This window comes from Pyricularia grisea (assembly GCF_004355905.1).
Source record: "Pyricularia grisea strain NI907 chromosome Unknown Pyricularia_grisea_NI907_Scaffold_2, whole genome shotgun sequence".
NCBI classification, from domain to species: domain Eukaryota; kingdom Fungi; phylum Ascomycota; class Sordariomycetes; order Magnaporthales; family Pyriculariaceae; genus Pyricularia; species Pyricularia grisea.
Genome location: NW_022156717.1, coordinates 6,564,394 through 6,588,174, shown reverse-complemented (window position 1 = coordinate 6,588,174; position 23,781 = coordinate 6,564,394). Strand labels below are relative to the sequence as shown.

Genomic DNA, 23,781 nt, shown 5'->3' with positions numbered 1-23,781 from the left:
TGTTCGCTCATCCCCCAAAGAGAGTATCTGATTAAATGTCAAATGTTCAGTCGGTTGTCCTAGACCCAGCATGAGTTTAATCAGGCTCGATCACATACGGTGTATACCTTCACATACCTACAGTACCCATTTTCCGGCGCCCGACGGGCTTTACTTCGTGGCCAACCGCAGATCACCGAACTGCTGCCGGTGCCTCAGACGCCAGTCAAGTCCACGAATCACGCATGTAAACTCCAGTTGACGCGATTTCTTCGCCTTCATGCTCAACCCCGACTACAGCCGTTCCGCGCCACTTCTAGCACGTACAGTATTGCCACAGTCTCGTACCGACTCAGGGCCGGTCGATGGAGATTTTTTTCCCCCTTACCGAGGGTTAACTGATGGGTTCTGGCTTCCAGACCATGCACGACTCAGTGTGACCTCGGTCCACAAACAAAGTGTTGGTTACCCCCGTTACGCCCAGGACAAAATCAAATTTCGATGCGCGTGCAATCCCCATTACCCACGGTTCAAAACCAGCGCGCACCAGGGTTTCCCGCGTTTCACTCCGAGCTTCCCTAGTACAGTAAGCGACAAACAAACAGGTGCTTACCCTCCCGTCGAATTGTTGACGGAACAAATGACGGCACTGTGTAAGATTTAAAATTATTTATTGCAGCCTGAGGCGACAATACAGCACAGCCCCATACCATCTTAACGGAGTACCACCTCATTTGCCCGTTCCTCATTTCTTTTCGCTCCTTTCCCTTTTATTGTCACCACTAACCAACCCTCCTCCATCCATCCCAATGCCACCACCAACCATTCTCGTCAAGCCGTTTCCCTCCGCCCTCATTCTCGACTGCACGACTCATCATCGTCTCATGGCATTAAGTGAGCCATCATACTTACTATTTACGTTTCCTCGAAAATACACAAAGGTCGGCCAGGAAATCGAGTTCGGCTTTCACCGCATACGATTTACAATCAATCACATGGATCGATCCGCGTCTTGGGTGAGTGATAAAACTCAGCACAACCAGGCTTCAGGGGCATCGCCAGTAGCGTCAAATGTTACCTGACTCTGGTGACTCCAGCAGCCCCTTTTTGCCCAGCCTTTTCCTGTTTCCAGACCAGTCCCTCTGCAGGGAAACAGAGGTCCGGTCGCGGAATTTACACTGGCTCCAAAATTCCAAGTGGAAATGGCACGGGCGCCTGGGAGGTACCAGTACAGACAAGTACAGGTACGAAGCTGCTCCGGTCCGACGCTGGCGCACTGTCACCCATCATCAACCCCTGTCCGTGCTCGTCTCGGCCCCCTTAGCCTTGCCTCCCTTGTTTTCCTTTTTTTATGACTCACTATCTGCGCACGAATCACATTGCACAATCTGTCCTCATCCTGTGCCGGTTGTTACTTTTGAGGCCAACCATCACCAGCAGCTGGAAATTCCCATGTACAGACCCACCCGTGAATGTTCTTATGAGATTTTCTGGTTTTTTTTTGTCGCGCACGCTCCGCCAAGCAACCGCAACAGAACTACTCAAGCTACTGTACTTCGTATGTTTCCCTTTACCATTTTCGAGTGGAGGAAGCTAGTTTTTCAGCTCGTTTGACTACCGACTCTTCAGTCGTCAGTCTTGCCATCCCGTCTGATGAGCCAATCGCGACAGGTAGCGCTGGCGTATTCTATAACCGTGTCGGGCAGCTTATCTGCATGATAGCGTGAAGCAATTAATGCACGTATGCGGCATCTGATTGGCTAACTGCAGCAAGTGATGCCACCTCCAGCCGGAGGCGGGGATTGTGCAAACTTGACGCATGTTGGCCGGGACATCGCGGCTCATCCATTGATGCAAAGGAAAGGAGGCTGGCAATATCGTGCGTCGTTATTCTTTAATACTGTGTCCATCGTTTATTTCGAGGGCTCCACCGTGACGACTCTACTACAGTACTATCTTGAATGTATCACCAAAAATTTCGCTTTCATGACCAGGTTGCATTTGATCATTCGTGTGCATTTCGCGCACCCTCGCGTCACCTGCGCATCATTTTTGTCGCGTTTTCTTTTTGCGTGATTTCATGAATCCGCGTTGAGCTTGTTCTCTTGTTCGTTTTCATTTTCATTTTCTTTCCCCTTGGCGGAGGCTGGGCATCGTTCGTAATAGCGATGTGCTCACCGTATAAGAAAAATAAGAAAGTTGGTCAATAACACAGAGGGTTTATTATACCAATCAACATAACACCTGAAATTGCCAAGATGTCCATTGCGTCATAAAAAAAAAAAAAAAAAAAGTTCGCCAAATTTTTATTCATTGAGCGCTACGAGAAAAGTTGACTCGTCTACTTTATGTCATGTAGTACTTTGGTCCTTCGCCTCCCTGCGGCACTTGCCAATTTATATCTTGATGAGGTGCTTTGATATCACACGTCTTACAATGAATACAGCTATATCAGGACGTAGCGGTTTGGTTAGCTAATCTTTTGATTCGCATCATCCATCATGGGTGGGGTGCAAGGGGTGTTTAGTGACTGGCACTTACTTTTGAGCGTTGATTTGGAACCTGACGCCAAGCTCCTTGGATTGATCCTCGACGTATTCGTACACACCGGCCGGGCAGAATCTGTTTTCCAGGCCCTTGAACTTGGGCCAAGTCTCGAGCGCGTGGCGATCCCAGTCCTTGACCTGCAAGTGAACCGGCTGGTCCTCCTCGTGGTTGGTGCCGGTGCGGGAAACGCTAGTGAGTATGTCAAAGGTGATCTCGCCGTCGGGTTTCTCGTACTCGATCTTTTCGCACTGGTCCGCGGGCTTGGTGGCGCCGTGGTCCGTCGTCTTGTGCTTGAGCGTCCAGGGCACGCGGCCCTTGAGGACGTAGGCCTCCAGCCCCGAGTACATGATGCCACCGTACAGGCCGAGCGGGTTGTGGAAGGATGGGCGCATGTTGCGCACCTCCTTGAGCTCCTTCCATATGCTGGACTGGCGCAGCGAGCTCTCGTAGTCGTATAGGAAGACGGAACCCTCGTTCTCACTCGTGCTCAGAGCCTTCCATGCCGCCTCGGCAGCCAACATGCCCGACTTCATGGCGTTGTGGGTGCCCTTGACCTTGGGCACGTTGACGAAACCGGCTGAGTCGCCGATCAGGGCACCGCCGGGGAAGGCGACCTTGGGGATGGACTGAAACCCACCCTCGATCAGGGCGCGGGCGCCGTACGAGATGCACTTGCCGCCCTCGAGGACCTCCCTGTACAGCGGGTGCTTTTTCATCTTTTGGAACTCCTGGTACGGCGACATCCAGGGGTTGGGGTAGTCGAGGGCGACGACGAGACCGAGAGAGACGAGGTTGTCGCCAAAGTGGTACATCCACGCGCCGCCATACACGTCCTTCGGCAGCGGGTAGCCGAGCGAGTGCGTGATCTCGCCCCTGCGGAACTTGGCAGGGTCGACCTCCCAAACCTCTTTAAGCCCGAGCCCATAAGTCTGCGGCTGGCTGTCGCGGCGCAAGTCAAACTTTTTGGTGACCTGCTTGGTCAAGCTACCGTGGCAACCCTCGGCGAAGAGCGTGCAGCGGGCGTGGAACTCCATGCCGCGCTCAAACGAGTCCTTGGGCTTGCCGTCACGCCCGATGCCCAAGTCGTTGGTGGCGACTCCGAGGACCGAGCCGTCCGACTTGTAAATGACCTCGGAGGCGGCGAAGCCTGGATACACCTCGACGCCCAGCTCCTCGGCCCGTGCGCCCAGCCAGGCGGTAAACTGGCCCAAGCTGACAATGTAGTTGCCGTGGTTGCTCATCTGCGGCGGGGCGGGCAGCGGGATGGCTTTCGTCTTGGTCAGGAAGCGCATGCGGTCGGTGCCGGCGGGCGTCGCGTGCTCGAATCGGTCGGGGTTATCCTCGGACAGCCAGTCGGGGATCAGCTCGTCGATGGCGGTGGGCTGTATCACGGCACCCGACACGATGTGCGCGCCGAGCTCGCCGGCCTTTTCGAGGAGCAGGACGCGAAAGTCTTCATTGCCGGCTTCGTTTGCGAGCTGCTTCAAGCGGATGGCGGCGCTGAGACCGGCGGGGCCTGAAAAAATAGGGGAGAATAGAAAATCATATTAGTCACAAAGGCGCCTTCCAAAGTAATAATATTCCTCCAAGCACCCGTTTGTGCTGTCTTGGATCCGATGATGAGAGAGCTGTGCGCACCTCCACCCACAATGCAAACATCCACCTCATCGCTCTCCCTCTCGACTGTCCGGGGATCGAAGGATTCCTCCTCGGTAGCGTACCGCCGTGGCCTGCTGACGGAGAAGAGACGTGTCTGCGTCCAGGAGGCTGCGTTCGTCCTTGGTAACCTCCTCTGTGACCGAGACGCCGTATAATAGTGTGCTGTGGAGGTTGAGGAGAGGGCGGCTGTCCGTAACCTCGGCGCCGAGTAGCAACATCTTGGGATGCGGGCGCAAACCCGGCCTGCTCCCTTGACCGATACAGACATTGTTCTTCTTTTGTTCTTTCTCTCTCTCTGTCTCTTCTTTTCTTTTCGATGAAGGGGGGCAAGGGTCTGTTTGCTATCTACCTGGTCATCATTGGTCCCCCAGGATGGTGCAAAAGTGATTTGATGCCGCGGCACGAAGTTTGGCTGTCGAATCCGTTTGGCAATTGGTAAGATTCAGACAACAAAGCTAAACTCCCTTTAGCGCCGATGAAAGCACTTTCGTCCCAAAGACGACCAAAACTAGACTAGTCGATGGCTAAAAGCTACGTCCCGGGGAGAGGGGGTGTGTGGTGAACGGGTTGAAGTCGAAGGTTCCCTGCACCGCGGCACAATAAAGCTGGCTACCACCTTTAGCTACGGGGTACAGCACAGTAAACTCATCCTTAGCGTTATGACGTTTTTTTATTTTTTCCTCGTGCCGAAAGTGGGTCAGATTCAAGTGCCTCGCATGTGGAGGGCGAATCCCGTGCCAGCAGTTGGTAAGAGTTCGTTCCCACGTGAAAATCCATTCATTGCACTGCACTACGAGTACAGTAGCTGAATTCTTTACTGAACCGAAGCAAGCCGTGTCGCGCCAAAAGGCCGACCTAACATGGATATTGGCCATCTTCAATGAGTAAGGTACCACCTACCTAGGGCAATGCCTTTTCTTGTAACCATGCTCTTTTCATCTAGTCCAAGCGAAATACCGAGAATGCATTTTTATCCCATCGGGAAGTTTGGACAGCCACGTTGCCTGCCAACAAGTGAATATATGATACTAAAATTCACAATGGTCTCGTCATTTACTCTAAGCAGCTGCTGTGTATCACAGTTTGCTGGGCGCCATCATTGACATGCAGGGCTCTCACTCCCTTCTCAAATTATATCAGTCGTTTCGCATTTCGCATTTCGCAAAAAAAAAAAAAAAAAAAAAAAAAACGCCCATCAAAAGCCCGTTCAGCTGCTTTGAAGAAAACTCGGGAGATCGGCCCAGCCCATCAAAAGACCGAGACTTGTCTTGCTTAGATATATCGTAAGTGTGAATTCTCTATTGGTAGTCCACAGGAATAGTAATCTGTATTATCATCTTATACTCTTATACCATTACCATTACTCTCGTACGGTATATATTTCCTACTGCCCAGGGGTATGCAGTTTCATCTAACTGTACAGTAAATATGCCAACATGAATTGCATGAGCGCATGACGTTTCGGAAAGACCCGAAACGAAGCTTTTGATCCACGGATTTGGTTATATTACATCTGACTTTGATATACAGTGTTAGATATGCAGATAGTCATGGACCCTGTAGGTCTGAAATATCATCAACGTGACATTTGCGTGACGTAGGTGGAGAAGATAGACAGCACGGTACTATACATCCGTTGAATCAGGGCACAAAACAACACAGGGTATATGTGTTCATACTACCTACTGTATACACTACCTCGGGTGCATAGAAACCGGGAAAGCGAACCTGATCAAATCATAAATGGAGATGAGATATTGGTCCTGGCTTCATTCTTTGGTCTCAATTTCTATCAAAACTAAAAGAGATCTCCCGTCTAGAACTAGTTGCAATATCGTGATTGAAGAAACGTCTCAACTTGTTCAAAATGATATTTACCCTGTGTGATGCATTTCTTATATAACAGGCCAAAGCAACAGCAACGGCAAAAGCCTCTTCCCTCTCGGCATTATACAACCTAACGACCACCATTTCAGGTTGCATGCATAGCTAATTTGACTTGATGCTCAAACTGTAGCTTCCGTATCAATGTCCCAGAAGGCATGAGAGACACAGCGATCATCAAGAATGAAAATGATTGCCGAATAAGACAAACGCCAAAATTATTTCTGGAGTATCGGCCCATCTCAGAGTCTGGAATATTAGAACTTATGCCGGCCTTAACATACCCGCATATCTCATTGAGTTCTGAAGCGCAGACGTAAGGACTTCTGCAACCATGTTATCGACCGCCTGGAATAGAACCACACAATTCACCATATGTTGTTTGGTTTCTGCTGCTGGGGCTCGGGACGAGTGCTCTGAGCTGCTGTGGCATCACCCCATGGTGGGATTTCTGATATCGGCCCGGCATTACCTGCGGGCCCATAGCCTCCATCTCCACCTGTTGATACTGCCCCTCCGACATTGCTGGAATTCCAGTTGCCGCCTCCTCCGCCACCGGTCCAATTGTTGTTTTGGTTGTCGCTGGGGGCGTTTGCCCATCCGGCATTGGGAGCTCCGCCGACATTGTTGTCAGAAGTCGCCGGCTGATCGCATACGTTCGAAGGACCGACTGGACCGAAGAAGGCCTCTGGTACTTCTTTGTCAGTAATCTTGTCGTTGCCGCTGCCATCGCTTGGCCAGCCACCGTCAGGATGCGCGCTCGGTAATGGAGTGGGCCAAGTACACGGCATCCTCTCCGCTCCATCTCCTTTATCCCCATCATTTACTTGTTTCCCACCTCCACCGCTATGCCTAGAACGAGTATCCCAGTTTCCAGCACCAGAACCCGAATCTGAGGGAGGCTTGGTGGTATCGTCTTGGGGTGGATTGGGTGCACTTTGCAATTGATTGGCTGGGATAGAAGGAGGACGTGGTGGCGTACCTTTGGTCGAGCCACTTCGACCCCAGCCGCCACCCTCATCATTAGGCGCGCCGCCGACATTGTTGTAGCTCCAGTTGCTGTTTGCTCCACCTCCGCGTTTCCCCCAGTTCGTCGAATCACCCGGACCGGGATTATTCCAATCGTTGGGGCCTACGTCTTGGTTAGCTGGATGGGAACCCTGGGGCCGAGCATCCGAGGGACCGTCAACCGGGGCATCAGGGGCTGGATCATTACGCTGACTGCCGCCACCGCCCCAAGCCACGTTGCTGTTCCCACTCGGCTGCGCGTTCCATCCTCCGTTGCTGGCTCTCTCGGACGTATTTTTTGGTGGCTCGTTCCAGCCGATGTTGTTTGTTTGCGATCCCGTTCCCCATGCATTCCAGTTATTCGTAGACGCACCACCACCACCACCCCAGTCTCCAGTCGTTTTGGATTTTGGATCGTTCCAGCCGCCGTTTGCTCCTGCGGAGCCTTCATTGTTGGGGCCACTGTTTGAGCTGGCCCAGGGGTTCTGAGGAGGTGGACATTTGGGAGAATGTGTCGGCCAGCCAGGAAGAGCGCTTTCCTTCTTGCTGACATTCGAGCCACCACCACCCCAACCTTTGGTCCCCGTCTGGTTATTCGCATCGGTAGCCCATTGCCCGCCGTTATTGCCGTTTTGCCTGTTGCTCCTATTACTGCCACCGTGTGCTGAGCCCCAAGCTTGTGGCGCACCAGTGTTGCCGCCCCAGGCATTGTCCCTGTTGCTTCCCTTGCCCTGGTTGCTGGCTTCCTTTGCATTCTCTCCACTCGCACCGTCTCCCCATGGCATGTTAGAGGCCCATCCATTAGTCTTCCAAGGATCTTTGTTAGATCCATGCCCTTGCTGTGAGCGATGAGATCCCGGTCCTGCCGTAGGCGTTGGGGGAGCAATGTTTGTCCCCCATCCTTGGTCTTTGTTGCTTCCCCTGGCAGAACCACTTGTGATGGGTCTTCCATGGGAATCAAACTTTAGGCTTATTCCACCAGTTTCAGGGGGCTGAGCTGTTGCAGCTGGAGGGTTGGGTATCGGTACATCAGGCGGAGGAGGTTGGTAGCCGGTATTTGGCATGCCCCATTGATTGATGGCAGGCATCAAATGACCATCGCCACCTGGAATCGCATACCAGCCTGGGGGCATCATGCTATGTGGACCCTGGCCATCCGGGACAGCACCGCCATGTCCTTGGCCCTGAGAATGTTGCCCAAAGCCATGGATATACGGGTTGTGCATCGGATGCGGTGCCCCAAGTGGTAAATCCTTGCCTGACCAGGACCGCCGTGGGTAGAGATTTCCGAGGGCATTGCCATAGGCAGGGCCGTGGTAGACGCGAAGAACTCCATACTGGTTGTCAACGAACGCATTTGGCCGCGGATCATCCGGGGTCTCGATGGCATGTTCAACCTGTAATACCTGTGCTTTGACTGGCATAAGCAGGTTTGGTGGTCGAATGTTGGACTCTTGTGAGTATGGAGGCAGCTGAAGAGGTTTATCTGTAGTCTGTGACTTAATGAAAACCTGGGAAGCTGTTTCGATCAGTGCCTCTTTCTCCTTGTTGTCCGAATTTTTTTCCTTGTTGTCTGAAACTTTCTCGTCCGTGTTCTTGACTTTCTTCTCCTGTTTACCCTTGCCAACGTTTCCGCCGCCGTTCTTTGTCTTCTTACCCGCAGGCTCCTTTTTCTCCTCCTGCGGAGCTGGGGGTGGTGTCACAGCCGGAGCCTCATTGTCTGTATCGCCTTCCGTCTGTGTCCCCTCCGTGGTTTCGCCAGGTGTATCACTGGCTTCAGACACGATGGGTGCTGGTTCAGGCGCTGGTTTCTTGGGAGATTTGTTCTTTCCAGCTTTTTTCTTGGCTTCGTTCTTTTTGGGAAGTGGATTATCTTTCTTTGGTTCCGGGACGGGCTCACTTGCCTCTGCAGTATCGCTAGAAGCATCGCTTGAACTTTCCTGGAGCTTCTTGTTCAGTCGTGCAAGGCGCCTCGCTCTCCGCCTTCCAACTCTGCAGTCTGCACATGAGCATGTTGGATGTGGTTCGGAGTCTTCTTCGCTGTCTGAAATTTCGCAGATAGTCTGTGTGGCTACTTTCTTCGGCTTTTCTTCGCTCGAGCCGCTTGAACTCGATGAGGATAGGCTGATCGGGGATGAACTGTCCTTGAGTGCAGGTTTCTGATCAAATCTGACCTTCTTGCCTGGCGGAGTGGCCGCTAGGGTTTTACCCGATTGATGTGTGCGAGGGTATGTCAAGAGAATGGAGTCTTCGCCGGACTCATCATCAGTTGCTACCTGAAGCCTGACGACTTCACGGAAGGTACTGATCTTTTTCTGTTTTGTGGTTGAAACATTCTGACCGATCATCCATTCGACTAGAGAGTTTGGAGGCATGTTGCCTAACACCTCTATAGGTGGAGGGTGGCAGTGTTTTAAGGTAACCAATTGCCAGAAATATACGATCTTGAAATTTGAAGTCAAGGAAGGGTGGTAGTGGCAGGTGAGTGGAGAGTCAGGAAATGGATGCAGAGGCTTCTAAGCGTATATGCCCAAGGATCTGATTATTAGATCTGCGTAGGTCCGGCCAGCCAGTGCCTTTGGAATCCGACGCAGGTGGGGGGGAAAGGATTATGGTAGTATAGAGCTGGGAGATGTGAGGAGTTGACTGGCAGGTTTTGATTGTTTGTGTGTGTTGTAGAAGTTGCAAAGGGAAGGGTGGGTGTCAAAGTAGAAAAGGAAGGAGCGTCAAAACGCCCATCCCCGATCTCGGCAGTCATCACACCACCTGTTTGCCTACCTACCTTCCTACCTACCTCCAGGCCTGGTGGTTTATATCAAAACGCCTACAATGAATCATTAGCAGCCAGTACGTCGGAGCTTATTTCAAGCCTGTCAATACCTTGGATCCCACCCATCAGCACAAACAACGTCGTATACCGGGAATAAAAAAAAACCACCAGATAAATTAAGGTAGTTGAAATCAAGGCTCGCTTCCGTCTTCCGTTACAATCCCTCCGCACCCAGATTCAATTCATTTTACAACCTCGCCCGTCCTCTCTGTTCCATCTCCTTCCACTCGTTGTTAATCTGCGTATTTCGCCAAAAGTTCCAAGCCCCAGACGCGACAGCCAGCGGCGGACACAGCAGCAGCGCCCAGCTCCACCACTTGGGGCTGCTTTCGAAAATGATCTGGACGGCACGCCTCAGCTCCCTCTCGAGCTCCGTCTTGTCTCCGTCGTTCCAGACCACGATGCCCCTCGCGCCACCCCTGGCCTCGCACCTCTGTGCCTTTTCGCGCACGTCGCCTTGGGATTTCACCCTATCCTCGGCGTCCTCGGCGCTGAGGTGCGGATCCCGCGCGCGCAGCCTCGCCATCTGGACGGCCGGGTCCCGCACGGCCACGACGACGACGGTGCCGCACATCCTGTCCAGCCCGGCCTCGAAGAGCAGCGGCACGTCGAGCACCACGGCCCGGTGGCCCATGACGTAGTACCAGCCCAGGGATTTGTACATGGCCCAGCGGACGGCAGGGTGGACGATACCGTTGAGCACGGCCCGGTCGCGCCTGCGGTCCGGGTCGTCGCCAAAGACGCGCCGGCCGAGCACGGTGCGGTTCAGCGGCCTGCCTTTGCCGGTGGGTCCGTCAATGCCGCCATTGGGTTCGGCTGGGTTGGGTGGCTGCAGTAGGTCCGGGGTGCTCGGGCCAAAGTATGCTACGATTTTGCGGTATCCTGGAGTTCCTGGCTCGACGACCTGTCGTGCGAGCAAGTCCGCGTCGATAACAGGGATGGAGTAGGGTGGGGATGAAAGCAGGCTTGAGACGGTTGACTTCCCCGTGGCGATAGACCCTGTTAGACCGATGAGCAGCATTTCAAGTGTAGTTATGCGAGTCTCGGGAAAATACGAGAGACCAACTGAAAATAGCTTGAAGTTAACGGGCGCAGGTGGCTTCGGCTTTCATGACTACCTACCTACCTCAGGTACGGTACGGTACATGCACAACGTTCTGTTGTAACTTGTGGGGAAGCGCGAGGGGGTGGGCCACACAGTGTTAAGACAGTGACAGCACGTTCTTCCCACTAGCGCATCTGGCATTCGGTTACAGTGAATCTCATCGATACAGGTTTTTTTTTTTTTTTTTTTTTTTTTTTTTTTTTTTTTTTTTTTTTTTTTTTTTTTTTTTTTTTTTTCAGCTAATCTTCACCGTTTTGACCATCAATAGAGGCTCATGATAAATCATCTATTATCCTCCATGATAGTGTCGGGACCCCCTGCGCATGCATATTGTCGTATTCGCTAGTAGACAAAAGAGAAAATTATCGAAGAGGAAAGATTAACCAGTCGAGCCGAAGAAAACACCATCCGTCAAGCCCAACCTTGATGTCCAGTTCTAATGCCCCTTGTCATTCGTAGACTATCAGAAATATCGAACACCAGACGCGGAATATAAGGTGGACTATCCGAGCCGACTGTTTTCTCTTCATCCCGTCCTCTCATTCATTGGAGTTGGTCGAAGTTCATCCGTCCTGTTGTGTTGAAGGTCTTAGCTGATGAGCGCCATTTCGAGTTCTTAAAATAAGCAACTTACCGCAACGCAGGCTGCTTCTAATCCAGAGGGCGGCCAGAATCATGCTAAACAGACTGTCCACCAAACTGTACACATTGCTTGCTGCAGTCCTCAATCAGCTCAAGACCATCCCTGCTCATTGGGAAGCGAGCACCTACTTTACTCAAGACAGATGATGTCTGCTAATGTTGGTCGGCTGGTCGCCGATCTGGCTGGCCAGCTATCTTGACCACAGGGCTCTTTTATTGTTGAAAAGCATCGTTTCTCGACTCTGGAGAAGCGCCGCAAACTCAGTTCGGGAGACGGACGGCGTAGAAATAGCCCTCGGGGGCCATATGCCATCTCCACTCCTTGGCCATACGATCAATTGAAAAGCGGCTGCGCATGGTCCAGACTCCGTCAAGCTCACGGCACATGTACATGCGCGACGGCGTGTCGTCAGCCGGCTTGAAATCCTGTGGTTCAAAGGACTTGTTTGCATAAGCCATGTCCATTTGCTCAGCGGTATACTCTGCGCCCGTACGACCAATGCCGCACGCCGGCTCAGGGTGGACGCCGCCATTACCTTGCACAAACATTCCGGGCGTAGCCGTGGGCAACAGGGTTCCAGGAGGGGCGGACATGCATCCTACGCCAGCGCTCATGGCCATAGCAGGCTGCGAGAAGGACATGCCATTGGCTGCAGGCAGAAGCATTGGCGGGTGACCAGCGGGTTGCATAAAGAGAGGAGTGCCAGTTGCTGGAAGGCCGATTGGACCTTGCATTGCCATCGGGTTGCCCTATGTCACTGTTAGCTCTGATCTCACCGTTTTTGTTAAGTGTCATAGTGTCGTGGAGAAAAGGTCTAAGCAAGCAGGCTGGTGTGAAGCACTCGTAGGCTCGATTTGGTTCGGCCGCACTTGCGAGCCTTGAGACTATTCCCAGTTTGTGGGGACTCGGGTCTAGGCATTCAGGACAGCTCCAGAGCGAGTTCCTGGGTGACGGGCGTGGCAAAACTGCGCTGAACTGGCACTTGCAATGAACAAAGGAGCGCAGCCATGCGCAAAGTCCTGAGGACCCATCAAGTGCGGCATGAAGACAGGGCCCAACTGCATATGAGCAGGCTGCTGATGAACACTAACGGTGAAACCAGACTGAGCAGCAAGTCCTGGGACCATGGGGAACGCTCCCAAGCCGATATGGTCAAATCGCGGTCTGTAGGTGTGAATCATGGGTCCGAAGGTCGTGTCGGGAACCTGAGGCTCTGTGCTGCCTGTCAGCTTGTGGCCATCGACTTGTCACGGAAGCAATCTCGGCTGGGGATTTTGAGAAATAGGCTTACGATAGTTGACGCCATTAACAGGCTGAGCCGAGTTCTCATAGTTGGCAGCCATCGTGTTTGGTTAGGGATTGGGCAGTCGATATCAGGAAATGAAATTGCTGATTACGACACGTTTTTTTCTTCTCGAGGATGGCTTTGATAGCGATCTTTGACGGGATAATAAGAAATGCAGCTATCAAAATTGATATTGGAGGAGTGGTAAGAGATCAAGTTGGGTAGCTGGGTTGAATACTTCTGGTTATTGATCTTGGAGATGCGAAGTGGAAGAGAAGAAGTATGTGTACCGTTGTTGACCAGAAGGTGAAATGAAGGAAGGAAACCTTGAGGGAGGAGGTGAGGGCGAATCGAGCAAACAGACAAGATCAAGTCTATTGGCTGTCAATCAAGCGGGAGAGCGGGGCAGTTGGTGGTTGATAGCAGGCATGGAAAGCAGTCAATATCTGGGGCTCAGGTGAGGGTAAAGGTGAAGTGAGGGTGAGGTGAGCTAGATAAGGTAGGTTGTCCCGGACGATCTCAAGTAGATCGGGGGCTTTTTGCACAACAACATAAACTTACCATAGGAACCAAACCGAGCTCACTAGGCCGCCAGTCACGGCCTTCGACAAATCGGTATGGATTGTTGCCCCGGGGGTCGTCTTCGAGATCAACTTTGGTGAACGGCCAACAAGGCCAACAAAAACACATTTTGCCAGGGAAAGCAACAGAAATACAGCTGCGTAAGGATCTCTGATCTTCGTTGAGGTGCAGAGGTTTGCCTAGCATCAATTTTGTATCTGGCTCTGGATAGGGTAAGGTAGGTAGGTAGTTAGGTACCCAGTTATAGATCCTCAAACAGGTATCGAGAACGGTGCTGATTGTGGAAAGTGGAGTTCAGACTCGAGTCTAAGCTGAGAGCAAAGGCTTGTTTGTTTGCACCTGTCAGATTGCCTAATCCAATATTTGGCTACCAGTTCCAGCCTCAAATTCCTATTTAGACTATTTTTCCCTACCTACTCAAATCCCCAGAAGACTCTATGGCATAATGAGCGATGGCTACCATCTTTGCATACAACATGATCCTACATTATGGTGATATAACCAGGACCTGTCTTGGGGAAGCCACAGTTTCTGAATATATCAGTATTTAAATATCTACAGCTACTCATCTATTTGGGTTGGCAAGTCGTGATGCTGTCAGGCTGCTCTCCTCTTTTATGATACATAAGATCTACAACATATAAGTACTAAAGCCATGAGACACGTTTCCTTAGTTCACGTGTAAGTAGTTAGTGAGAATAAATACAGAACCGCTACATCCGCTTACCAGTTAGGTAATCAAGCAGCTGTGTTATCTTGCCCGGGGGGTAAAATCAGGAAGTAGGTACCGTACGGGGTAGGTAAATTTAAGGACTGGTTGGGCAAGAGAAGCTAATTGCCTAAATAAGGCAAGTACATCATATGTACGTGAATAAACCTGGATGACCCTGGCATACCGCGGGATGGCGATGTCGATTTTCTTCAACACCCGTTTTGTCCTTTTTCTTCTATTTCGTAGATATTCGCTTGGCATACCTGGGCCTAGAACATCAGACTGGATATTTGCATCTCAATTTCTGAAATCGGACAAGCCCCAATTACCATGCGGTTCGCGATGTTGCTGATGCCTGTCAGTTTGTTCGCTTGTACCCCACATTTCGCTCAGTAAAGATGTTCCACCTCCACGCCTCACAAGTCTAATGACGTCATTACATTCCACGCCCCGGAACGGCACCCGGCACCAAACAGACCGATCACGCACTCATTCGCATCTCCCCCTTTGCTGGTTTGCTACAACAAAACATGCAAACAACGTCACTGAGTGTGAGCATTGACTTGTACTGAAACCCCTGTGCCTGGCTAGGTCTATTCCAGTTCACCATCCTTCCATGGCCATCCATGCTACTTACTACTACATATTGACATAGCCGCACTTACGTATCACGAGCAGGGTTTTCGGATCCTCCACTGACAATCAATAATCATATCGTAAATATTCAGCGTCTTCCTGTATCCACATTTCTACGCTGAGCCTCTTCTCTTACGACATACATACTGCGGCACATAGCCTTTGCTTTTGGGTTACCTAGGAACCTAGCTACTCTGCTCACAATCACAGAAACATATCCACACCAAAGCAACAAACTCTTGACAAAGTTCTGTTCAGTAAACAAATATACACCGGCGCGCTAACGCATACCAAACTCATTCCCATCCCTAATGCGCACGCACAACTTCAGAGCCTAGTCTAATCCAAAGACGCCAATCATGTCCCATCACGAACCTTTTAAAGCACTCTGTCCGACGGAGTGGAATGCCATTTCCATAGACTCGCTGCCGGCTACTCTCCGCGATACCTTCTCTCATGCCCAAACTATTGTCGACAGCATCCCCCTTCCACAGAATGTCGCCAAAGCCGCCCATAATGGTGCGACCCAGCAAGGCCGGGCACGGTCGAAAACCGAGCCATCAGGCGGTACCTCAGTTGCCCTAAATCGAACGCTGTCCCCCAGTACCGCCCACGGGTGCGTCGATACGGCCAAGAAGCTGCATAAGGAGTGGCGTGAGGTCAAGACGAACCCGCGAGACAACCCGCTTGCGATTAACGTCTACAAGCTAGGTGCCAAGGATGGAAAAGGCACCTGGTTCGCCCGACGGAGCGTGCACGAGGGAATATCGTTTGACAAGTTCCGGCTCGGACTGGAGAAAGAGTTTGGCGAGGCGCTGCGGGCCCGCGCGGCGAAACCTGATGCTGGACCTGGTGCGGGCAACGTGAGGGGAATCGGGGCGGAGAGAAGGGTGGAGCAGGAAATCGTCGAAGGAGTGGGCAAGGCTGAAGGTTCGTCCAACATGATGCCCTGCCTAGGAGATACTGGGAAGCAACAACGATATCAGGCAATAATTACTGACTCTTGCCCACTGTTGCAGTCTACCATCTTTCCGCCCAGTTCCCGGGTCCGACAACCCCTCGCGACTTTGTCACCCTGCTTCTCACTGCTGCTAGTGGTGGCAACGAAACCATCACGAGGACAGAAAAGGCTGTGCCTCACGCCCCGAGACAGTTTGTAGTGGTATCAAAGCCATGCGTACATCCTGAATGCCCCCAGCGTCAAGGATTCATACGGGGACAGTACGAGTCTGTTGAAATAATCAGGGAAATTCCAATCGAAGTCCCGCTGCGCAAAGTTCGATCATCCATTAACCTCAATAGGGAGGAATTTGATAAGCTCAGCAATGCCGAGAAAAAGGCTGCGGCTGGACGCGAGGCCCTGTTGAACACAGCGCAGAAGGCAGGTGCCGTCGCAGGATCCGTCTCGGACGGCGAGACTGATGACGAATCGGACAATGGGTCAACACACAGTGACGTCGGTACCATAAAGAATGCTAGAGGGGGTATTACTGTCGGTCCCGAGACGGAGATGGCGGTTGAATGGCTCATGGTGACTCGCAGCGACCCGGGTGGTAGCGTGCCTCGGTTCATGGTTGAGAAGGGCACTCCGGCTGGCATTATTAGTGACGCCGCAAAGTTCCTAGATTGGCTTGCCAAAAAGACTCCCGAAGAACTGGAAAAGTCAGATGAGGAGACAGTTCAGCCACAACCACAACCCGAGGCTGAGGTTGAGAAGTCTACTTCAACCCCGAATACCGGCGACTCCACCGCTGTGACTACAGGTGGCTCTGACAAACCAGTCGACAACCCGACGAATAACCTCGTTCCTACTTCTGAAGCACAGGCCGAGGATGAGCCTCCAATCCAGCCGGCAACTGGCCTGTATGGCATGATAACCGGCGTTTTTGGAGTTGCTGGTTCTGTTATATCCTCGCGGCTCAGTAATCCGTTAGGGGGGTCCATCATAGCTACCGACTCTGAGCCGGACCTCGACGATCAATACCATGACGACAGTGACTCAGACTCGGATGCGAACTCTTTCAAGTCGTTCAGCTCAGATTCTCAGTCTCCACAGAAAGATGAGGGAAACTCAGACGGTCTCTCTGGCTCTATGTTGTCCATGGACACAGAGGATACCCTCAAAAAGGCCACGTCAAACTATTCTCAGGAGTCACAAGGCTCTCAAACCACAAAGATTGCCTCACGCTACGAGACGCAGAATGAGAAGGAGCTCAGAAAGCTACATGACCGCCGCCGCCGAGTCCATGAGAAGATCGCCAAGGTTCAGGAGCGATCCTCTACAAAACGTCACGGTGACAAGGAAAAGGACGAGCGTGAGATGGCAAAACTCAGGGAAAAGCATGAAAAAGAGCTCGCACGTCAAGAGGAAAAATACCAGCGCGAACTGAAGAAGATTGAGGAGCGGCGCCAGCACGAAGAGAGGAAGGCAGAGCAGCGCAGGAAGAAGCAGATCGAGCGGGAGGAGAAGGCAAACATGGCCCTTGAGCTCGATCGCGTCAAGACAGAGAGGGATGTCGCCCGTAAGCAGATTGATATTCTCAAGGATCAGATTGGGGAGCTTCAATCGCAGAACACAATGTTGGTAGCGACCCTGGGGAAGCATGGCTTGCTAAAGGGCGGCGGCAACGATGCGTGGAGGGATCTGCAGGGGACGGGCAATATGGCTACCGTTGCGGAGGCATGATGCGTGCTGAAAAATTGCTGACTGACGAAACGTGCTACGAATTTTCTTAAATAATGATTGCCTTCTGGGCACTGTTTCCTGTATTAGGTTTATTTCATCGTACTAACCATCAACATGCTAACCAGCAGCACATACATCTATTTGCGTTTCTCTAGCTGCAACAAAGTTTACTGCCTCAAGTGTAGATGAATTGGTATTTTATATACTGCACTTTTTTCGTGATTTATATGCACTATTAGACTTATCCAGTTCGACTGCAAGTGCCTTATTGATGTTAGTTTTCTTCTCGGATGAATGTTGGGAGGTTTCCCCCCTTTCCGCTTCGTTCCAAAAAAAGAAAAAGTGCAATATAGGAGGTGCCTAGATGGAGACTCAAGTTTTTTCCAGGCATGAATACCGAACCCATCGACGCTGGAAAGGACAGCTTGAGAGCTTGAGAATGATAATACATCTCATAAGAGAGTGGTGATGACAGAACCTGGGCGGGGGGCAGATACACGGCAAATAAGGATTCTGTTCATAAATGTTCACGATATATATAGAAATGCTATCAACATGCTAGTCTCAACCCTGACATTTTCAACTTTAAATATGCGTGTTTAAAGACCACGCAAATATGTATTTTTTTCAATTTCTATACATCCGCTACCGTCTGTCATTTATCACACAGCCGTGGTGGCCATATCGAGCAACGTCCCATGAACGCCAGCCTTGCGGCACGCGTCCAAACACGCCACGAGCAGCGACCGCACCTGCTCGTCGGCAAAGACCCTCGCGATCGCCTCGGCGACCAGCAGGTACCTGCAGCAAATGGCAAAGACCTTGGGCTGCGACGTCCAGCCCAGCGGTCCGTCGGTGTCGTGCGCCGCCTGGTTCGTCACGGCCTCGACGCCCTCGACGGCCCACGCCTTGAGGCTGACGATGGTGGCGTCGTGGCCGGCCGGCTCGACTTGGAGCGCCTCGAGGGCGTGGACCCAGCGCTGGGTCTCGCGGACCTCGTCGATGAAGAGGTTCTGCTCCTCGATGACGAAGAGGGATTCGTCAAAGGTCAGGGCGGCGCGGAGCTCGTCGCGGGGGCTGGTCGTGGACGATAATGACTTGCTAGTGGCGCTCGCTTGGTCCATGGATGGGTAGATCTTGGAGTTGCCTGTGAGCCTGTGGGCCACGTAGCTTTTGAACTCTTTGGATGTGGGCATGGTGGCGACGACGTGCTCGAGGAGCTGGGGTGCAGCTTCGGTTGGGACCAGGAGCTTGCCCAGGACGGGAGCTGCGGCGGCGGCGCCAATGTCTCGTATTTCCTCGTCGTCGTCGTTCAGAGTGTCGTAGAGAGCTAGCAGCAAGGGAAGGTAGGTCTCGGTCTGGCTGGTCGCGCACCAACTGCCCACTGCTGCGGTAAACGACTTGATGGCGAGAGCGGCAGATTCTCGGGTATCGAATGCCTGTTAGTTGGTTAGCAAAGGGGTCTACTTTCTTTCTACCTTGAACATTGGATAATGACTGGGGATAGGCTTTTACTCACATTATCGTCATGACCAGCCTCGCTAATGATGGTCGACCAGGACCGCAGCTGATGCCCCAGTGTCTGGTTCACACCGTCCTGCCCTGTATGAAGACACAGGGCAGCCATCATAGGCCCGCTCGTCCTGAGGCAAGCCTGGAAGATGGCTGGGTTCATCTGACAACTTTGGATGGTGCACCACAAGGCACTGAGGTCCTGGGATGCAGGAAGCAGATCCAACTCATGTGCCGAGACCAAGCTCTCCAACGTAGCAGCGATGTTGTTGAGCAGCGCCACGCGAACTTCTTCATCGCGATTCCTCATGGCAATATAAATATATGTGTGGCATAGCTGTGACGTGACTTTGGCATCACTGGCCGTCTTCCATAAGTCGGGTACTGCATCAATCATGCGAGCTGCGGCATTTGTGTCTACCGCGCACATTTCGAGCACGGCATCTCTCAGCTGGTCCGGATTACCGACTTGCGTGACTCGCTGGACGGCCTCGAGTCCACACTGAATTCGAAGGAGTGAGGCATCTGGTGTGCTCTGTGCCATGTCCAAGATCAAAGCCGGGTGATTTTTGTTGGCCAGTGGGGATATTGAGCTACCTGAGTGGCTGTCGATATGTGATGATGACCTCCTTAGAAGCAAGCAAAACAGATCGAGATGGACAGCCTGAACTTGCGGGCAACGCTGATATAGCTCAAGATCGGCAATCGACTCGATCTCAGATGACAGGCTGGCAATCATGTCTAATCCGTAGTGTTAGTAGGCTGTTCAAACATAATGCCAGGTATGAAAATAGGGGCACAAAAGCTGGCTCTTACCGCTGCCGAGATTTTCCTTCTCAACCAAGAACTTGATAGAAAGCAGAGTACCGTGTAGCCTGTTTGCAGAGTTCTTTGCCTTTTCCAACAAACTGGAGATTTCTGCCATGTGGTCCATGGATACCAGGAACGAGCTCAAGGTACGCGCTGCAATTTCCCGGACATGCCAGAGGTGGCTCGCCAAGTAGTCAGAGACCAGGGAGTACAGCTGCGCCCTGTGTGAATCGGGCGGCCCTGCGCGGCGGATGATGTCCAGTGCCGGGAATACGGACTCGGCGGCCCTCCGCTGCGATTCTGTGTCCTGCGCTTCTTGGCCGGACTGCAGCAAGCTGACAAGAATTCCGGCGAGGGTTGAGTATTTAACGTAAGATATACGTATCGTTCTCCCATCCCATCCAGCCTCGAGCAGAGCTTTGCTGTCAGCGTTGCCCAGAAGGGAGTCAATAACACTCCTTAGGAGAAGGAGCCCACAGTTTCGGATTGCCCATCTAGAGAGAGTCAGTGGAAATTCAAATATATAGTATAGGATACCTACTACTGGTGAGACGGAAACAAATTAGACTTACAATTCGGATCGAAGGCTGTTCGTGGCGACCCGGAGGAAAGTCGGCAGATATTTTTCAGCTCGTACGCTCAGTAGTGAGCTTTTAAAGACATCTTTGATACAGTTAAGGGCATGCACCTGGGGGAGATTGGAGCCGTCTGTCTCAGCAACACGTGCTGGGCGCTGTGCAATCTCTCCAAGTTCTGAAATGACCTCGTCGAACGACGGCCGGGATGCGTTTGCCGCGAGAATGCCCGTCATAAGTGCCGGAATGCCTGCGGACCGACGCGTCGTCGATACTTGGGCAAAGATGCAATCAAGTGTGCCCTAAATTGTATTGAACGTGTGAGCGGACCCTGCCAAAAAAAAGGCACAGTACATGTACAAGCGACTTACCTTGTACCAGGAGAAGAGGAGAGTCTCTTCTGCCGGAGCATCTGGGGATGTTACAGACGGGTCTTCGACGAGCTGACAGCAAGTGACGAATGTCAGAGATACAGTACTGAAAGCTCCTCTGTGCCTAAGACTGGAGAGTTGCTCAAAAGTCAAGTTGCCGATCTGCTTGAAAATATCGCCTGGGGGACATAGTGTTCCCTTAACACGGCTGAATCTGAGCGGAGCAATGATCAGGCGCATTGTGTTGCTGAACAGGAGTAGGAGAGTCTCGTTAGAGCTGAAGATTGTCTTGTATAGAGATGTGTGTTGGTCAAGGGTAAAAAAAAGGCCAAACGTACCTAGATTCATGTATAGCCCTGAAACTGTAGCTGAGAAGCCCTTTGGTGTCAAGCCCCTGAGATTCTTCCATTTCTTGGGGCAAGTGGCCTTCTGGAGAATCATCACAAAGAATAGGCTTTACGACGTTCCATATCTCCTTTGAGCATTCGACAACACGGTGCTGAATCGGCACCAGTCTCTCCAAGTCTTCGGCCGAGTATTTGGCTTTGCTCAAAACCTCCCATGCACAACTAGAAGACCAGAAAGAGTTAGGAGACTGAGAGTAAATTTTTTGTTTTTTTTTAGCGCTGCTCAAACGGTCAGAGAATCTCACCTGATAGATGCAAAATCTCCATGCACAGGATGCTCGACCACAGCTAATGCGATATCTCGCTTTGCCACCGCCAACTTCATGTCGATATCAGCTATGGTCCGGTTGAGAATATCTAGCTGCTGGTCCAGCGAAGTGGCCCAGCTACAGAGCAGTCCCTGAAGACGTGCCGATCCATCACCATGGTCAGCTCTGCCGGTCCGAGAAGCCATCGCTGCAGCCTGAACCCTGAAATCGCGAACCAGGTCGACCAGCTTCTTCGACGAGTCAGGTCCCGTCTGAACGAGTGCTTCAACATCCTCCCTTGGGGCTAGCATAAGCAGAGAGATTGATGTCTCGCGCACATCGGAAAAGGGGTCAACGACTAGGTCGAGAATCGAGCGTATCCATGAGTAGTCGAGAAAAATGGAATTACCACAAAGCTCCTTTCCGAAATTCAGGACTTGAACTATGGCTCGGAGCGCAGTGATATGCCGCTGGTATGAGGCTGTTGGCACGAGCTCTCCGAGGAGGAAGCTCATATACCACTTGGAAAAGCTTTCATGCTCCTGTATGATTTCCTGACTAACGGCAACCTTTGCAGCGGCGTTCTTGGGCAATGCCTTATCACTACCTGAAGTGGTGCCTGCAACGGCTTTTTGGCCGGCAGTGATGGTTCCTTTTATCCGTTGAATCATGGTCTTGGTATACACGAGGGCTTCTTGGCGGAAGCCCGCACCAGGGTCCGAGTGATAAGCAGGCAGATGAGTTTTCAACAAAGAAAGCGCTTCAGCTGGGTACGGTTTTGTACTGGAAGGAGAAGTGGCCAACAGTGAGAGTGCCAACAGTCTTATACGAGGCGATGGATGCGAGAGAACGCTTTCCATGACTTTCACATCAAGCACAATGTACTTTGAGGACTTTTGAAGACTTGAAGAACCTGAGATAAAAATAATCTATGTTACTACGTAGGCCTATATAGATCACTTTCTGACTAAACATACCTGGGTCTTCCACCAAGCCTGACTTCTTTCCCACCTCGAGCGCGGCCAAGCGTAGAATGGCATCCATGTCCAGCTCGTTGTCATCGCTACGGGACGCCTTCTCCGTGGGCGGTCGGTTGAGTATGTCTAGGAGTTCCAGAGACCGAGGTCGGTCCGTCTTGAAAAGAGGGACAAATATGTAAAGCTTGATGTTCTCCAGGATGGCCGGATTAGCACGCAATTCTTCGTGTAGCCAATCTAGCCACGTCTCAACGGTAAGCTCGCGGAGACTGCTGGATTCTGGACCAGCTTGAGCAAGATCCCGTAGTGCCCTAAACACAGTGACAATAAATTTGCCTGCAACTGAGCAGACATAGTGAAGATACATCCAAGAAACCAGGGCACTGCAGAATCGTCTCCAGAGTTCAAGATCTGAAAGCGATGCCACTGCTGGCTCGACCTCTCGATAAGTGTTTGCAATGTCTTCAAGTTTGTACACAGACCTCACGAACAGATGGTTCAAAGAGTTGATGCATGACTTGACCAGGGGTCTTGTTGACTGCCTGGTGATGATGGACACCAGGTTGATCAGCATATGCCTGCGGATGGAGGCCGCAGTCTTTTTATCCGGATTTTGTCCGGTGAGAACAGTCAAAAGATCAAGGACCAGCTTCATGGAGCGATGCTGGTCCTTCTCGTTCCACTCAATGTAAAAGTCGAACAGCTTCATGGCTGTGGGCTCCGAAAAGGCCCATTCTTGAACGACAGCATGACGAGACTTTGTGCAATGCTGAACAAAGCCGCACAGCTTTGTGCAGGCTAGCACAGAAGAGTGCCGGGGTTGAGAGGCTCCAAATAAGAGCTGGTCATAAAGGTCTTGAGACCGACTGTTTTGAAGGGGTCAGAATTTTGGGTGCGTGTTAGTAGGTAAGCGAATGGACTCTATCGGATTCATCTCAAGCCTTTTTGAGATAGTGTTGTAATTATGGAGGGGTAAAATTGAAGAACAAGAGAGATTTTGCAAAACAGGCAAAACTCACGCTACCAGCTCTGATTCTGGCTGTTCCTCAAGCCATGATATGAGTGAATTGGCATTGACCTGGGGATCTCCCAGATCAGGCTGTTGGTTCGTTTCGGCCATGAGGAAGATTTGCCTTCCTGCGATGCGAACCTTGACAGCTTTTGGACAACCAAAAAAAAAAAAAAAGAGTGCTGCTGCTGCTTCTGCTGTCAGTGATACCTAGTCCAAATCGCTTTCGAATTTCCTCAAATGTGGATTCAATGAGAAGAGTACCCACTTAATCCCCCCAAAACGGCTTAGTCGACCTGGACTATGGAGCCCACAC

General features: G+C 51.7%; 7 protein-coding genes across 7 annotated transcripts; 1 reads left to right on the top strand and 6 right to left on the bottom strand.

The window, feature by feature from the left end:
* Positions 1-373: 373 nt before the first annotated feature.
* Positions 374-728, bottom strand: PgNI_04525 (uncharacterized protein; the record flags this gene model as incomplete). Its single annotated transcript, XM_031124570.1, has 2 exons — positions 374-628; positions 690-728. 2 exons carry the CDS (start codon positions 726-728, stop codon positions 374-376), a joined length of 294 nt encoding a protein of 97 aa, XP_030984648.1.
* A 1,495-nt stretch (positions 729-2,223) lies between these two features.
* On the bottom strand, positions 2,224-4,779 carry PgNI_04524 (uncharacterized protein). Its single transcript, XM_031124569.1, has 3 exons — positions 4,165-4,779; positions 2,521-4,042; positions 2,224-2,425 (listed from the first exon to the last, which is right to left on the bottom strand). Exons 1-3 carry the CDS (start codon positions 4,451-4,453, stop codon positions 2,326-2,328), a joined length of 1,911 nt encoding a protein of 636 aa, XP_030983904.1. The 5' UTR covers positions 4,454-4,779; the 3' UTR covers positions 2,224-2,325.
* Positions 4,780-6,437: 1,658 nt separating this feature from the next.
* Positions 6,438-9,452, bottom strand: PgNI_04523 (uncharacterized protein; the record flags this gene model as incomplete). The annotated part of the gene is made up of 1 exon (XM_031124568.1): positions 6,438-9,452. The coding sequence occupies one exon, from the start codon at positions 9,450-9,452 to the stop codon at positions 6,438-6,440; it is 3,015 nt and encodes a 1,004-aa protein (XP_030983903.1).
* Positions 9,453-10,094: 642 nt separating this feature from the next.
* On the bottom strand, positions 10,095-10,928 carry PgNI_04522 (uncharacterized protein; the record flags this gene model as incomplete). Its single annotated transcript, XM_031124567.1, has 1 exon — positions 10,095-10,928. One exon carries the CDS (start codon positions 10,926-10,928, stop codon positions 10,095-10,097), a length of 834 nt encoding a protein of 277 aa, XP_030984645.1.
* A 987-nt stretch (positions 10,929-11,915) lies between these two features.
* PgNI_04521 (uncharacterized protein) lies at positions 11,916-12,998 on the bottom strand (the record flags this gene model as incomplete). The annotated part of the gene is made up of 3 exons (XM_031124566.1): positions 11,916-12,404; positions 12,747-12,868; positions 12,947-12,998. 3 exons carry the CDS (start codon positions 12,996-12,998, stop codon positions 11,916-11,918), a joined length of 663 nt encoding a protein of 220 aa, XP_030984644.1.
* Positions 12,999-14,857: 1,859 nt separating this feature from the next.
* Positions 14,858-17,556, top strand: PgNI_04520 (uncharacterized protein; the record flags this gene model as incomplete). Its single annotated transcript, XM_031124565.1, has 2 exons — positions 14,858-15,800; positions 15,890-17,556. Exons 1-2 carry the CDS (start codon positions 15,230-15,232, stop codon positions 17,554-17,556), a joined length of 2,238 nt encoding a protein of 745 aa, XP_030983900.1. The 5' UTR covers positions 14,858-15,229.
* A 662-nt stretch (positions 17,557-18,218) lies between these two features.
* On the bottom strand, positions 18,219-23,576 carry PgNI_04519 (uncharacterized protein; the record flags this gene model as incomplete). Its single annotated transcript, XM_031124564.1, has 9 exons — positions 18,219-18,995; positions 19,076-19,809; positions 19,885-20,372; positions 20,451-20,755; positions 20,825-21,101; positions 21,163-21,393; positions 21,477-22,392; positions 22,457-23,322; positions 23,476-23,576. The coding sequence occupies 9 exons, from the start codon at positions 23,574-23,576 to the stop codon at positions 18,219-18,221; spliced, it is 4,695 nt and encodes a 1,564-aa protein (XP_030985075.1).
* Between the last annotated feature and the right edge of the window lie 205 nt (positions 23,577-23,781).